At 45.1% G+C, this 16,123-nt stretch overlaps 3 protein-coding genes and 1 pseudogene across 9 annotated transcripts; 3 read left to right on the forward strand and 1 right to left on the reverse strand.

Moving 5' to 3' along the window:
• The first annotated feature begins 218 nt into the window (after positions 1-218).
• Positions 219-1,608, forward strand: LOC105677574 (cytochrome b-c1 complex subunit 7). The gene is made up of 4 exons (XM_012376291.2): positions 219-377; positions 495-545; positions 1,141-1,307; positions 1,389-1,608. Exons 1-4 carry the CDS (start codon positions 347-349, stop codon positions 1,464-1,466), a joined length of 327 nt encoding a protein of 108 aa, XP_012231714.1. The 5' UTR covers positions 219-346; the 3' UTR covers positions 1,467-1,608.
• A 911-nt stretch (positions 1,609-2,519) lies between these two features.
• Positions 2,520-7,620, forward strand: NaPi-III (Na[+]-dependent inorganic phosphate cotransporter type III). Of its 2 annotated transcripts, none has more exons than XM_012376284.2 (6): positions 2,520-3,006; positions 4,266-5,218; positions 5,642-5,848; positions 5,928-6,138; positions 6,452-7,101; positions 7,284-7,620. In XM_012376284.2, the coding sequence occupies exons 2-6, from the start codon at positions 5,015-5,017 to the stop codon at positions 7,512-7,514; spliced, it is 1,503 nt and encodes a 500-aa protein (XP_012231707.1). In that variant the 5' UTR covers positions 2,520-3,006; positions 4,266-5,014; the 3' UTR covers positions 7,515-7,620. The 2 variants fall into 2 exon arrangements, with proteins under 2 accessions (XP_012231707.1, XP_067206815.1); XM_067350714.1 differs by lacking the exon at positions 2,520-3,006 and adding an exon at positions 3,117-3,754.
• A 130-nt stretch (positions 7,621-7,750) lies between these two features.
• Positions 7,751-11,372, forward strand: LOC105677379 (EF-hand domain-containing protein 1-like; annotated as a pseudogene).
• Positions 8,407-15,667, reverse strand: LOC105677567 (YTH domain-containing family protein 3). Of its 6 annotated transcripts, none has more exons than XM_067350704.1 (5): positions 15,092-15,667; positions 14,857-14,884; positions 14,463-14,772; positions 12,402-14,363; positions 8,407-12,304 (listed from the first exon to the last, which is right to left on the reverse strand). In XM_067350704.1, exons 4-5 carry the CDS (start codon positions 14,220-14,222, stop codon positions 12,260-12,262), a joined length of 1,866 nt encoding a protein of 621 aa, XP_067206805.1. In that variant the 5' UTR covers positions 14,223-14,363; positions 14,463-14,772; positions 14,857-14,884; positions 15,092-15,667; the 3' UTR covers positions 8,407-12,259. The 6 variants fall into 6 exon arrangements, with proteins under 6 accessions (XP_067206805.1, XP_012231706.2, XP_012231705.2 ...); XM_012376283.2 differs by having other exon boundaries at positions 14,463-14,775; XM_012376282.2 differs by lacking the exon at positions 14,463-14,772 and having other exon boundaries at positions 12,402-14,209.
• Positions 15,668-16,123: the final 456 nt, after the last annotated feature.

A 16,123-nucleotide genomic window follows, 5' to 3' on the forward strand; every position in this document is an offset into this window, starting at 1 on the left:
TTTGCGCAAGCAAAGATTAATGCATCAAAAATAGCGCGCGTGTACGAATATAATTTCACCGAATTCGATGTGTTTTAACCAATAGTTGGATATTATCACACAAATTTTAATTTTACTTAAATCTAACTCTTGCAATGTACTTACGATTAAATATTGATTATTGATATATTTCATAGGAGTATAATAAAATAAAAATATATTAAGCTAGACATCGAGCTCCTTCGATTTTCCCGGGCAGTACCTTCGCCGCAAATGACATTCCGCCATTTAACTTTAACGAGACTTTGCCGTGAGACGTAGGTGAACGGATTTCTTTGATCGTTGGTAAAAGCGTTCTATCCCGACGATGAGTAAAAAACCTGTGAACTTATTAATCAGTAAATACTCAATTTCGAAATCTACCTTCAGTAAAATTCGATGTGCTCTTGTTTCTTTACACGAGCGATATCGATGGTAAAATACAGATTCTTACATAACACATTTGTTCGTTTCAGACAGCAACTTCAGAAAGTGGTGCTACAATCTCTGCGGATTTAATCAGTATGGTAATAAGAAATAATATTCTGTGAACTCTTGTCACTTGCAACATCAATGTCAGTCATTGGACTAATGTGCCTAACCTAATCCTACATCACTGGATTGATGATACATTTAAAGACTGATTTTTAATCATTTGTTTTATTGAATTATTAAAAATTAATACTTGACGAATTTTAAATAGTATACACAACAATATTTCAGCTATTTTTTAAGAATCTAGCATACATTGAATACATTGTCTAATTTGGAACAGCATAGTGAAGTCTTTTGCGTTGCTGTATTCTGAAACATTGCTAATTGAATATACAATGATTTGTTACATATTGATTATGCTTTAGATATTGAGAATATTTGTATCTTTTAGGTGTTTCGTTAACTTTATGTATCAGTTGATCACAACGGGCTAAAAATTAACAGAATAGAATAACTACATCGAAAGTTTAGAAAAGAAGGAAACATTTTTAATATCTAGAAATAAATAAAAAATGTGTCATGTATATTTCCAATATAAAGAAATTAATACTAACAAGCATGATTATTTATACATATATTGCTTTGACATAACAGTTGACATGATTCTACTATAATTTTTTTGTTCAGGATTGATGAGAGATGATGTACTTTATGAGAGTGAAGATGTAAAAGAAGCATTAAGACGTCTTCCGCAAGAAATCAAAGATGAGCGTACCTTCCGCATAGTGAGGGCCATGCAGTTAGATTCAAATAAAAGAATCCTGCCTAAAGAGCAGTGGACTAAATTGGAAGATGTCAGTATGCGCGCATTAAATATTGCTATATATCATTCAATTAATATGTCAATAATTTATTAAAGAAGAAATGTTTTGCAGGATGTGCTGTACCTTCAACCGTACATTTCGGAAGTTAGGAAAGAACGCGAAGAGAAGGAGAAGTGGGACGCATCCTAAAGTGTAACTTAGCCGAGTTATAGTAAATGTAAAATTTATTCCCTCTCTAATGCACACTTTTCAGTCGTAAATGAAGAGCTGGTCTGTACATATATATAAGAATATATAAATATGGTAAATAAAATACATTCGGTTACTTAAATGACTGCCTGAAACAGCGTTGATTTTAACGTTTTGAGATAATGTCCTTTTGGTTCCATTGCGATATCCATCTTATTTCCTAAACAACCATCTCCAAATATAACGCTGATTCAATTTAATAATAATTACAAAATAATTATTAGCTTACTGTGTGAAAAATAACAACTGAATTGGGGATGGAAAACAATCGGTAATGATAAAATATACAATACATACAGCATTCCTGGTCGCTTTTTCATCCATTTGCGATTCAGTTAGTATTCCTTACGTAAGCATCAATTATCAATCATTTAAGTGGACATGTGCAACGTGATAATTGAACAGTAATAATATTAATGGCGTAATGTGTTTTATCTATACGCTGCACGAATATATTTTATTGGAATAAGAGAAAACATAAAGCAAATAACGAAACAGAGTCGCATGTTACGTAATGAAATTAATAATATATTTATTAATCGATACAGCGTGTGGAATTTTTTTTTTATAAAGATAGGACTTTCTTTAATTTTCGAATAGATTCACAAATTGAACTTTAGAGTTGCAATTTTATTTTTTGCTTAATCTCAAGTACAAAAAATGGCGAAATTTTTTGAATGATATATGTTGAAGCATTTTATTGAACAATTTAATTATCATATTTATGAGATTTGATAAAAGCTACAACGAGAGTATTTTATAGACAGCGAATCGCTGTCGATTTTTTCATCTATTATTTTTTAGAAAAACTCGGCAAAAGTCAAATTTTTGCAATAAAAGCCGTTATATTCTCTCGCATTTTCAACTTTAAGTATCTTTGTATCAATTCTAGAATCAATTTTTTAAAATTTATTTTTTAAATTGATAGCTTATTGCGAGGAAATTAATTTTATTCGATTTTTTTCTCAGTATTCCGGAAAGAACGCGTTCTGCAGACTGGATATTCGTGGGAAAATGAAGGAACGGACAAAAAATAGAGCTTTAACGAGACTCGAATGGAATCACGCCAACGGGGATCGTCCATTGATCGTCATTGAGCCGCATCATCCCTCGCGGCATACGTGCGGCACGCGTTTCGCGGGCAAATCGACGGATCAATATCTCACCCCCACGCGGACCCGAGCGGAGCGGCCACCGCCGCCGAGAGGAGCGAGCGGCCGCCAAAGTTTCAAGAACACGTCGAGGTGATTTCATGTCGTTCAGTGAACGGCTGCGGTGCGGTGTTGCTGGGTGATTCCACTGGTCGCTGGCGGTCCTTCTGAAAAAGAGCGAGCCGCGCAAGTGTGTGCCTCAACGTGCCAGCGAGTCCTCCGGAGTTCCTGCCGGATGATCCCTCGCCGCGTGATCACCGACGTAATGCCAGCAACGTGCTGAAGGACACGACGCGCGTCGGCCAGCACGAAAAATGATTCGCAACGTGGTAATTGAGTCTCCTCGTCACTGCGACGGAATCCCAACCGCTTCCGTCGACCTTTGCCCTTTTCGTGGACCGGTTTGACCGGCCGGAGGGTTAAAAATTTGCCACCGCTTCGTCTCCGGCGCGATCACACATTCGACCGTTCCGCGAGACGTGTACAAATCGAAGGGAAAGAAAAAAATTATTTGCGGCATTCGTCTTTTGCATCCGCCGAAAATCGACTCCGAATTTCGTTCCGGCAAGCTCGTCATCGACAATGTGGTGCGGGGTTGGAAATTTTGCACGAGTTAAGTTCTTTCACCGTTTGATGAATTTCATCGAGCCTTTCCAATAGTGAAATACTTGGGCATATTACGGATATTGCAAGGGTGCTCTCGTAAATTTCGTGAATATTCAATGAGATCCGTGACAATGCGCTATCAGCTTTTCTATTGCTATGCAGTCCGAAGATCGAATTGCGGCGGATGACTCAGGGGTCGCGTTGAAATTTGCACGGGGTGAGACGGCTTCGATCGTTCTTGTCTTTCACGCTGTTGCGAAACTCGTGTTCTCTCTTTCTCGGTGACATTTCGAAAATTCAGATCATTAGAGAAGAGTGCCGGAAGATTGGGGGATGACGTAAGAACAGGCTCGTCGGTATCGCGTGGAGGGGGAGGAAAAATTGGTTGATGTGTAACGATCGAATAATGTTCGCAAGTGCATGCAATACCGCATTTAACCGGCAGTCGTGTCGCGACTATATCTTAATTTGGTAAGAAAATGTCGCGAGAAAAAATGGCAGGGAAAATTCGCGGAAGTCAGTGCCGTGATCAAATCTAAATTTTTTTTATTTTTACATTACGATTTAATTGAGTTTTTTAATTAATCGAAATTCTTTTACTTGAGCAATTAAAATTCTTTTCTACCTTTAGCTTTTAACATGCAATAGTGACCTTTTACATTTCACATACATGTGGTTTTTTTTTAATCGTTTATATTTTAATCTATTACACACACATAGAGGAAACGTGTCAATTATAATACTTTAATTAATGCATTTTTTCATTAATTGACTAAATAGTTTATTTTTTCTATTTTTTGACAAATTAATTTTAACTAAAAAAAATGATAAATTTTTGTTTTATTATCAAAAGCAGCAAATTATACGATTTATGTTTCAAACCTGGTGAAAAAGTAATGTGACACCTGCATTGTAAAAATTGTAACATTAAGAAAAATTATGTATTACTATCAATTCTGAACGAAATCTTATTGGTTTGCAGATGCGGAAAATGCAGCGACCGGCGTGTTTCCACTCGAGGAAAGCGCTGACAGAAGAACCTAGAGAGAACTCGAATATCGCGCGTCGCAATTTCTTCAAAAAGCATGGCGATTGTAACGAGGGTAGTCAGTCAGTAACCATACCCCTCGTACGAGCACATTAACGACACGCGACGATTGTGCATTATACAAACGTGCGACGGAAGCATCACGATGTTAAATAAGTCAGGTGCTGCGCCAAAACACTACCTCTGCTACATGTACAAAACTATTGAAGAATTGATCGTATTAGGGCTACAATGAAAATATAGATACATTATTATATTATAAAAGAATATATATATATACATCATCCAAGTGTATATAGAAAAAGATATATTCTGATGGATAAGCGTTTACACACAGTATTGATATAACGTTCCGTATGAGAAAAGGCTCTTCCTTGTGCTACGAGGTTTTCTTAATTGTTGTATAAGAGAGATTTTGAGAGAGAGAGAGAGAGAGAGCGAGCGAGAGAGAGAGAGAGAGTGAGAGAGAGAGAGAGAGAGAGAGAAAAAAAAGAGATAGAAAAGGAGAGAGAAAATAAGGGTGATTTTATTTGGAGAGACAGAAAGAAAGGACAATGATTATGCATCCCAGTTTCCTGAAAAATACGCACGGTTAGTGGAAAGTAAAGTGCATAGATATCCACGCATCAAACACTCACTGAGAGCTCAAGCAGATTAGTTTTAAGTTAAAAAAGTGATAAACGATGAGTATACCGTACGATGAGAGCTTAATCTGGATAGTAGTAGCCGGCTTCATAGTGGCGTTCATCCTGGCATTCGGGATCGGCGCCAACGATGTCGCCAACAGCTTCGGGACGAGCGTCGGCGCCGGGGTGCTCACGATATTCCAAGCCTGCGTCCTGGCGACCTTCTTCGAGATCGCCGGTGCCACACTGATAGGATACAAGGTAGAGGAATTTCGCCTGCATTCAGTAACGTAAATTTCATTCATTCATTCTCAGGAATGGTTGCGTGATTTTTTTTCTACGCAAGCCATTTAATCGTATGTTGTGGGATTGTTGGAGCTGGAAAACATTATGGATATATAGTTATTATTTTCCGAAAAAGAGGAAGAAGTTAAAAGCGCATCAAGGAGTCAAGTACTATTAAATTATCGTAACGTGAACTTGGTTTTTCTCTTACAGATTTAATAGGCGTGATCCATTCTCTCGGGTTAACAGTTCACTCTTTCAAATTAATTTTACTCTCGTTTATATACTTCGTAGCTAAAAAATCGCGTGAAATTTGTAAAATAATCCGAACAACGGAACTGAGAGCTTGGCTCGGAAAATTCGTTCTAATCATGATAATATGTCTTCTATCCGCGGCAGGTCTCCGACACGATGCGGAAGGGTATACTGGACGTCTCGCTGTACGAGGGCCACGAGAAGGAGTTGATGCTAGGGGCATTGTCCAGTCTAGCCGGATCCGGTATCTGGCTACTGCTGGCAACCGCGCTACGACTTCCAATTTCCGGTACGCATGCCATTGTTGGTGCTACAGTCGGATTTTCGCTCGTATGCCGTGGTACCGCCGGGGTTAGTAGCGCTATGACGCGGTTGCGATGGTGAACGCGCGGACCCGCACGTTAACCCTTGACCCGTTCTGACGTCGCAGGTGAAATGGACGGCTCTCATAAACATAGCGGCGTCCTGGTTCGCCAGTCCCATACTCAGCGGAGTAGTGTCAGCCGGTATCTTCTGGCTGCTGAGAAAATTCGTGCTCCACTCCAAGAAGCCGTTCGAACAGGGTCTCTACATTCTCCCCGTAGTGTACGGTCTCACCGTTGCTGTTAATGTTATGTCAATTGCGCTTGATGGACCTAAACGTGAGTATCTCGTGGACGATTGAGAGAATATTGTGCCCCCCAATTCCCACCTTGCAATCTTCAAAATCGAATGTTCTATTATTAAAACTACACGTAGAGCTCGTTTTTATTTCGTTTTTGCATTTCGATCGATCGAATAAAATAACAAGTATATTAATAACGAAGGATATTCTATTATTATTATATAATTTAGACTAGTTGTAGTTTCAATTAATATAAAAAAAATTATATAAATTACGCCAAGCAGATTACAGTCGTTGATATTACGAATATTTTTTTCTCCTCAGGCAAGATATTTTTTTATAATTTTTAGTATTAATGCTGGATCAATTGCCGTGGTGGGGCAGCCTGATATCCGCGCTAGTATTAGGCACGATTGTCGGGTTGATCGTGTACGTGTTCGTGGTGCCGTGGCAGAGGGCGAAGATATTGCTGGATATGGCGAGCAACGACGACGCGATGGCCGCGCACTTCAACAATTGTCAGGACAAGAAGGAGACGACGGCGCTGTCGGTGATCTCGGAGGCTCCCAGCAGCAGCAGCAACGGCAATGCGAGGTCCGAGCTGACGGTGACTACGCCGCAGCTGCGCGGCAACAGCAGCGAGAGCCCGTTGCTGATGGTCGCGCAGGCGGACGCGGAGAACGCGCAGATGGAGGCGATGATGCGCGAGGAGCAGCCGGAAGTGTCGAGGCTGTTCGCCTTTCTGCAAGTGCTCACCGCGATGTTCGGCAGCTTCGCGCACGGCGGCAACGACGTGAGCAACGCGATCGGACCGCTGATAGCGCTCTGGGCGGTTTACGCCGAGGGCTCGGCGCGGCAGGAGGCTGAGACGCCTATATTTTTATTGTTGTTCGGCGGCCTAGGTATTTCCACGGGACTGTGGGTATGGGGACGCAGGGTGATAAGGACCCTCGGCCAGGACCTTGCGCGCATCACTCCGACATCTGGATTCACCATAGAGGTACATGGAGAAAGATGCTTGTGGCGATTGTTTTTGCGAGAAATTTCAAAATTTATATACAACTTTTATGAACGAGAAGATTAATTTTTCAATTCTTTTCCTCGAAAATGCTTGCTTTCGAAAATAACGCCGAGTTTAAATGTACAATTTCGGTGCGTAACTTGTAACTTGTTTGATTTTAGGTGGGAGCCGCGGTGACGGTTTTGCTGGCGAGTAAAGTTGGCTTGCCCGTGTCGACGACACACTGCAAAGTGGGATCGGTGGTGTGCGTGGGCTGGGTCTCCAGCGGCGGCGAGGGAGTCTCGTGGAGGCTCTTTCGCAATATTGCGTTCGCCTGGGTGATCACCGTGCCGGTGACCGGCTGCCTGTCCGCCGGCTGGATGGCCATTTTCCGCGAGACGATTAGTTTGTGATTCCTCGCACAGTCGCGGCCGAGAGGTTTTAGACGCGCAAGAAAATACCATCCAAATAACTACTGTTGTCAATAAGTTCTGAACAAATAAATGGTCGAACAGAAAACACTCGTCTGCTTCGTAGTCGCCTGCTTCTCCTCTCAAGTCCACTCGAAAAAACAATCCTGAAGGGAATATCCCGGGTATTTTTCTGCCGGTGGACCGATTTGCACGGCGATACGGAGGTTAAATCGATACAGGGGAGTTGTGCGTTGTTATAGAGATACGTTCAAACAAAGTCTCGTGGCGAGCGAGCTGAATCGACATAGCGACATAGCGGACATGCCGGCGCCGGAAGACTCACTGTCAGCCGCAACGTGACACTTCGGACGTCGGTATGGCGAGTCTGCCCCTTTTACCGGGCTACACTTTTCGGGATGTTAGCGTGAGTGCCCGAATAATTATACGCCGCCGTAATTAAGCTCTTTTTTTTACTTTCGCGTTTCGAGAGAATTATATTATTTAGGGAAACGCGTGGGCTATCAATCTTCTATACCTCGCGGGATGTGTGCTTTAAATTGGTATTCTTGTAAACTGATAGGGAATATACTTGAACTTTTCATCGTTTCATAAGGTCAAGGATTATAAATTGCCGCACAAGCTCGACGTTTTCAATGGCTTTCCTGTAGTGCGCGACGCCAATTACGGTATCGGCAGGAGACCGACGGACGCAGCGTCCGTTCGATACGCCGAAGCTCCGGATTCTGTGGAGTGAGTGATACAGAGCTGTATTGATTATTAAAAAAAAAATATCATTATTTTTCGTCGCACGCCGGTGTCGATTACAGCGATATGCGTATGACGTGTTGATTAAAATTATTAGAATCAAATTAAAAGAATTATTTATACGCAATTTTAATTCTATACATAAAATATAATATGTATTGTTATTTTATTGATACATGCGTACACAGGATATCATATTGCATTATTGAATCAAGTATGGAATTTATTCTAGTTTTTCGTCACTGTTCATTTATTCATTCACAGGTACGATTCATCGTTGACTTACGGCCGGGTGCCTCGTTACGCGTATCGGCAATTCCTGCCGCATTACGCGTTGTTCGCGCAAAAGTCCCTTCGCTTTAAGGCATTCTTTCGTCAAAAAGTGTTCAACTCCCCGGACGAGCACTATCGCGTCCGCCACGTGAACATCGTCTACTATTTAGAGGACGATACTATCTGCGTGATCGAGCCCGTGGTGGAAAACGCCGGTCTCCAGCAGGGCAAGCTGGTGAAGCGTGACAGAATCCCGAAGAACGCCAAGGGTGACCTGTTCATCTGGAAGGACTTGAACGTCGGAATCGATGTGTGTACGTTATCGTTAAAGATGAGGAAAAAATGTCACATATACAATACCTGCTGTTTAAAAATTTATCAAACTTTCATCACCAATATATTTCTGGTTTAATTAAAATATAATTAAATTCTTTTTCTAACAAAATCAGATAATAAATAGTATCGCTCTTTTATGTCGCACGATGAAATTAATTTATATTATTCTGAAAAATAATATGCATAGCATCAAATGAGTATTAAAATTATTAGAATTAAATTAGATAGCGTGAGACGATCTATGATTTAACAGAGCGCGTTTCTCGCTAGGCATTTACGGCGTGGTTTATCGCATCGTCGACTGCGATCCGTTCACCCGGGAGTTCCTCACGAGCCAAGGTATCGACGTCGGTGAGAGCGAGAGCCTGCCGGCGGATTCTTACGCGTTGCAGCGCGACGACAAGCGCAGGATGCGAGCGGTCGCGCGATCGACGGCGGACGACGCCCGACGGCGCTTCCTGGAGTACGACGGCATGGTGCTGTCGTTCGACGCTACGTGGAACGGCGATCGCTATCGGCTGATGTACTTTCTCACGGACGATACCGTGGCGATCCGCGAGATCCACGCGCCCAACGACGGCAAGGATCCCGTGGTGATGCTGCTCCGGCGGATGCGCGTGCCCAAGGACTGGCAGAGTCTCCCGTCCTGGCATCCGAGCATCTACATGGAATACGGCGATCCCGAAATCGTCGAGTATTACACGCCGCGAGATTTCAAGGTGACATTATCGCCGCTGCTTTGCGGACGCGATGCGTTTACGCTCCGATCAAATACAAAGTCAACAAAATTCGCGAACAATAAGACAATGTAATTCGATCGTTTTTCAATTGTTGCTCGCATATCGCAGGCTCTTCCCAAACTCAGTCGTCCCGCGAGACTCGGGCGCTTGGATTCAACAGACTTCTCATAAATCGACTGAGGTTCACAAAAGAGCTGGCGACACGCGCTTATTGTTCTCGCAATTTGTTTTCAGGTGGGCGAAACGATCCTCGTATTCGGCCGACGCTTTCTCCTGCACGACTGCGACTCTTTCACGCGCAAGTACTACTCCGATATGCTGGGAACACCGCAATCACCGGCGATTCCGCTTCCCTCGCGGACGGAGAGACCGACGCCGTCGACGAAATACGCGACGCAGCCGCCGCCGCCGCCGCACATAAAATTCGGCAGCCCCGAGGACACGTACGCCAGCTGTCTCTCGTTTCTGCCGAAGCCGCCGAAGAAGAACGTCATTCGTCAGCTGGTGAACTTCCCGAAGAAGCTGCGCTACTCGGCGCGAATGGACGCGGCGCATCCGGAGGACGAGGACCGCGAGTTCGTGCTGGAGTACAGGCTGAGCGACGGCGCCATGCAGATCAACGAAATCGAGAAGCGCAATTCCGGGCGGCGCGAGGGCTGCTTCCTGTCCGCGAGGCTGATCCCGAAGCCGTGCAGCGCGGATAAGGACGATCCGGAGTACTACACGCCGCAGGACATCTTCATCGGCGCGCGCGTCAACGCGTTCAATCATCGCTTCGTCGTCACCGGCGCCGATCTGTTCGTGTACCGCTACGTCGAAGCGAACGCCGACAAGTTTTGCGAAGAGGTGCGCGCGAATCTGCGCAATTATTTTCTGCAGCAGGGCGTGCTGCAGGACGACGTTGACGTCGAAGCTGGAAAGATACAAGAGGCGAGGGATGAACGGATGCTCTTGGCAGATGACGCGGAAATCAACGACGTTGACGCGAGAAAATGTGCTGAGGAAGAATTAACGGCTTAGTTAATCGATCGAATCGGCATTAATCGGCATTAAATCGCTTTCCTAAATCGATTTGACCTGCGTCGTCCGCTGATAAATTTCGCTGAGCAACTTCTAGTTTCTCATCGAGATGCCTTATGCAGAGCAATTCTGAATAATATTGACAAACCTCGCCGGTGAATCCTTGACAGAATTACGGAATCAATTTCTCTTAATCGAAAACGTCAAACTGTCAACGATTTTTAAGTCGCTTGCGATTGTAGAAAAGTCAAAATAATCAGTCAGAGAAATTGTCAGAGAAATACAAAAACTTATTTTTTATACGCGCTTTAAGAAAATTTCAAGCAAGGATCTCACAATCTCGAAACGTCACAAAAGATTGGCATTTTAACTTGACAGAGAAATCCACTCTTTATCAACTGAGCAAAGGATTCGCGCGCAAAGTTCATTTATATTATTCCTTATTATCGGTCTGCATAACGGTTGCCGCCGTTGCCAAGGATGTATCATACAGTGAAAGAAGCAGAGAACGGAGATGCATTTAACAATAAGAATCATATCTCATGAAATGTCATCAAATGGTACAATAATAATAATAATCGTCGTCATCGTGTACATTACAGTAGATTAATTGCAGTATTATTTTTCACTTCTCGCTATATTACTCTCAATTCATTTCTCTCTCTCTCTCTGCAAGTCCATGAATAATATAATAATAATAGGTGATATATTTTTTTTTTCGCAATACAGATATAGATTACGCGCTAAAATAAACGCCAATATAATTTTTTTTTTTTATAATTCATTTCGTGAAGCATGATGGGTTATAAATACAACTGAGAACGTTGTATGTAACAAGCCCCTGCACCTTATTAACAATTAAGGGGGGATTCGACCCTTCTGTATAGCTGCAGGCACCAGATTAAATGTTCATTGGTGTTTAAAACGATATAACCGATCCAAATGACACTTGCTTACAATATAGTGTTCTCGTATAGATTTTTTTTCCATTTTCAACAAAAGTTTAAGCATTTTACAAGGATTAGTCCACATATTACAGTCCCTTATCTTTTTTTCCTCTCTTCAATACCGCGCCTCGCTTCTTCCCCTCTCTCTCTCTCTCTCTTCCCTTCTCAACCTCTTTCTTTCTTTCTTTTTTTCTTTTTCTCTCTCTCTCTCTTCATTTCTATCTTCTGTTTTGCGATTTGTACGTTTAAGAAACACCTTCGATGAATAGCACGCAACACCACACTATATCGCTTTATAACCGTCGGTGAGTTTAGCCAAATATCCTTCGAAATAGTGTATCGACCTCCTCATTCCTTCTCATCCTTCTCCTTTTCCTCCTCATAATAGTTGCGGTTACATATTATTTTACGATGATGCCGACGTGACGCTAGTGTTATCTCATTATCGGATTAATCATTTTGAACGAAAGGACAACGCGCGGCCGAGGTGGACGACGAGTGTTGCTCGCTCACGGGGAGTCAAGAGGAGCCCATTGTGGATCCGGGAAAGCAAAGGTAAGTGGTAGGACGTGATAATTAGTCGCAACGTGCCTCCTTTACGTCGATCACTTCCGTCAATGGCTCTGCGTCTCAGCGCTAGGTATCGTCACAGCAATATCCAGCGCTACTGGCGCGGCGGACCTCCCCTGCCACCGCGACTACCGCGTTCCTGCAACGAACATAACATTGGTCTCCGCCGGGGAATCATTTTGCGAAGATGATTTTCTTATCGCAAGCGCGAGTGAGATTGGAGAGAGATCGTTTACCTTGCGCTGATGCATATGAGGTTGATGACCGTGCTGATGATGATCCCTGGACATGTCGACGGCGTGTCCACGGTTCCTGTGATTGGACGAGGAATGGTGATGCTGGATGACGCTGCTCGGTGCCTTCCGCTGATCCTCCTCGGCCTGCCGGCGCTCGTAATGCCCGAAGTCGTCGAAGATGCTGGTGGAGTGACGGTAGGTGTGCAGTATGCGCAGCACCGTCACGCCCTTCGCATGCGGCACCTCCTGAGCGTCCCGCGAGTTCGTCACCGGCTTATTCTCGTTATTCTCGAGCTTGATGTGCCGCAGTTGCACGTTAGGAACATCCTTCACGTATATCCAACGGACGCGAAACTGGCCCTTCCACTTGTCCTGGGACCAGACACTACTGTTGCACTGATAGTCAACGGGGGAGACCATCTGCGCCATGCCGCAAAAGTGGCCGGACCCGTTGACGGAGAAGAATAGATAGAGGGGCGCACCCTCGCGACTCGCCTCGCGGTAAGCCTGATCCAGCCGCTTGTTCCCGTGCTCCGTGCTGCACCAGATCTCGTACTTAATCGACCGATGGATATCGTCCTCCGAGTAAGACTTGATCACGAAGAACCTGGCGCCGGGCGCGGTCTGATCGAATTCTACGGGGTTGTAGTCGTTCTTCACCTTAAGTTCGTCGAGGACAGGATGCGACTGATTACTCGGGGTAAGCTGCTGCTGCTGCTGCTGCTGCTGCTGTTGCTGGGATTGCTGTTGATGCTGTTGATGCTGCTGTTGCTGCGATTGCTGATGCTGATGCTGAGGTTGATGATGCTGTGGCGGCTGATGCTGCTGCGATTGCGGCGGCATGTGTATTTGCGTTTGGGACTGTGGCACCGATTGCACCGCCGTCGGCGTCGTCGCTCCGACGGACGGCTGCCTGTTCCAGCACGGCTGCGGCGGCTGTTGCTGCGGCCGTTGCTGCCTCTGGACGGGCGGCGGTGGCGGAATCGGCGGTTGCACTTGCGGCGGCGGCGGTGCCGTAGGCGGCGGCGGTGCGGAAGACTTGCCCTCGCCCCACGTCCCGATGTCCATGTTATGCTTGCCGGGTACGATCGGCGGCGGCGGCATTCCCGCCTTCTTCTTCATCCCCTGCGTGGACGAGAGCGGCGGCACTGGTTTCGCCGGCTGGCTCGCCACGCTCGCCCAAGTGATCTTTCGCGGTTCCTTCGGCTCCGGCTTGATCTGCTGCGCCGTACTTTGCTGCGGATGCTGCTGATCTTGCCGCGGTAGCTCGCCACCACCACCTCCACCACCGCCGCCCCCGCCAATCGACAGACCCTGCACACCCTGCTCGATGGTCTTGATCTCGCCAGCGCCGCTCGCCGCCGGATTGCCATAACTCTCGTTCCCGCGTGGCGGCTGATAGTAATCCTCGTACTTGGTCCTTCTCGGTGTGCCCCACGCGCTAAAGTCGCCGTTGCCGTGGAAGTAGTTGAACGGCGGCTGGCCGAACGCGCTGAAGCCACCGCCGGCCGCTGAGGCCGAGAACATGCCGTCCATGCCATACGCATCGTGGCTTATTTGACCGCCGTAGCCGGATAGAAAGGCGACCGGATCAGTGCCGTTCGACCACGTACCGTCGCCGGCGCCAAAGGTCTGATAAGGGAACGTACTGCCGGCATAGTACGGACTGTACGGATCGCCGGTGCCGATCGGATAGCTCGAGTGGTGCTGAGCGCTGTTGCCGCCTCGCCACGAGTCGAAGCCGGTGTCCTCGCCAGCGGCATGCTCCGTCTGCTGTTGCTGCTGGTGTTCCTTGGGACCATTACTCACTGTCCGAAACATAACTGCATTTACTCAGCATTCAGAGACATGTGTCGCGGTTACGCGCACACCTTAAAACCAGCAGCCGGGGAATCATTAAGGAGCATTATTAACGTTATGCGTTACGTTTCGAGGTGAATGTAAGCTCACATTGTGTGGATACTAAAACAGTACATTAAAATAAGAATTTACAGCTCTTTATTGTCATCTCTTATAATTCAAGTTACATTTATGTATACAAGTAAAATTCTTTTTCATTACCTTCATTCAAGGTACATTTACGAATAGGATCAACTGAACCAAGTTTCAAATTTGCTAGAATGACAAATCAATGCGAGTTCTACATAGATTTAGATTGCTTTCAAGGTGCAAAAATCTTTCTGTTCCAGTCTGAAGAACATTGAAGCCAGCTCCAATTTCTTTGTTACGCAGATACAAGTCGCTTTCTTCAGACTGTTTTTTGTTCAATGTGTACGCACAACTATTTCTCCAAGCATCCAACTGTTATCAATTGCAGTGTTATTCTCTGATAAAGGAGCTCACTCTTTGTTGTTCTTCATTCAACACATTCCTACTAAAAAGCTTAGACATCAAATACACAGCGAGAGAAAGACAAAAAGAAATTTGTCAGCAACGTTGCTGGCAAAGTACTCACCTTGATTGCCGGTTTGTCCTTTCATCCGCTGCATGCCGTCGCATGAAAAAACATACAAAATTTAGAGAAGGGCCAGTCTTCGGCGGCGTGACGACAATACGGATGGAAGGAGAGAGAGAGGGGAGGAGAGGCACGAGAGAGAGGAAGTATGTGTCAGTGTCTGCTCTGTGTACAGCGGCAGAGCGGCAACGGCAAACGGCACGATGTGTAGAGCGCGTCAACACAACACACTGACCTGGTTTGAGACAGCACCTGCCAATCCGCTTGACATAACCTGTGACTCGCGGCGGCTGCCTCGCGTGTCGTCGTCGTCGTCGGCGGCGGGCGTCGAACGACGGCGGCGGCGGCGCCCGTGTCAAGAGAGGACGAGAGCTGGATTTGTAAAGGATGGTAGGAGTCGGTGAGTCCGCGAAACACCGGCTGATTACGGGAAATCGTCGGTTCACACACCGCAATCGCCCGATTGTTTTCGCCCGTACGCGCTCTTCACTTCCCTCGTCGCACGTCGCGGCCAGTTAAAACACTCATCCGTCGCGCGCGCGGCTAAAACACTTCCGCGATCTTGCTCTCGTCGCGTACGGCGCCTGCTGTTCCTCCGCGCGCGCGCCCGACGTCGTCGTCCCGTCAGCGCCGAAAGCAGATCGAGGAGCCTAACCGCGCACCAATTGTCCTCGGCCCCGCTCACGAGAGTCCCAGGACGGTTCGCTGTTTGCACGTAGCCCCCCGCGATACGACGGGCGAACGAATTCCTCGGCTTCGAGTAATAACTACGTGACGTGCACTGACCTCCCGTATTCACTCGCAGGCGTGCCAACTCGCGCCCGGCCAAATGTCACTATTTTTGCTTCGTCCATTAGGGTGTATTCACCCAACTTGCATAATGCGTAAGTATATGTCTGGACATACTCCTATGTGTTAAACGATCGGCTTTTGGAAATCGGACCCAACTCATGGATCTGATGAGAAAGAAAATTTAAATATAATGCAGTCATTACATAATAATTTATATTTACATATTAGGAATAAAAATATTGAAGATTCCAAGTAATTTTAATAACAAAAATTTTTTTAAATATAAAAAAATATAGATCATAAAATGGTTTGTCTTATAATGAAATATTTTAAATTACTTAATTTTACACAATGTGTTTACGTGGCAAAATTGAATGATAACTTCTTTGATTTTTTTATTAATCATAATATATATATATTAGAGATAAGATTACAACTCTAAATGCTATGGCCATAGAGAAATTTTTTAGAAATT

This window comes from Linepithema humile, chromosome 2 (genome assembly GCF_040581485.1).
Source record: "Linepithema humile isolate Giens D197 chromosome 2, Lhum_UNIL_v1.0, whole genome shotgun sequence".
Taxonomy (NCBI): Eukaryota; Metazoa; Arthropoda; class Insecta; order Hymenoptera; family Formicidae; genus Linepithema; species Linepithema humile.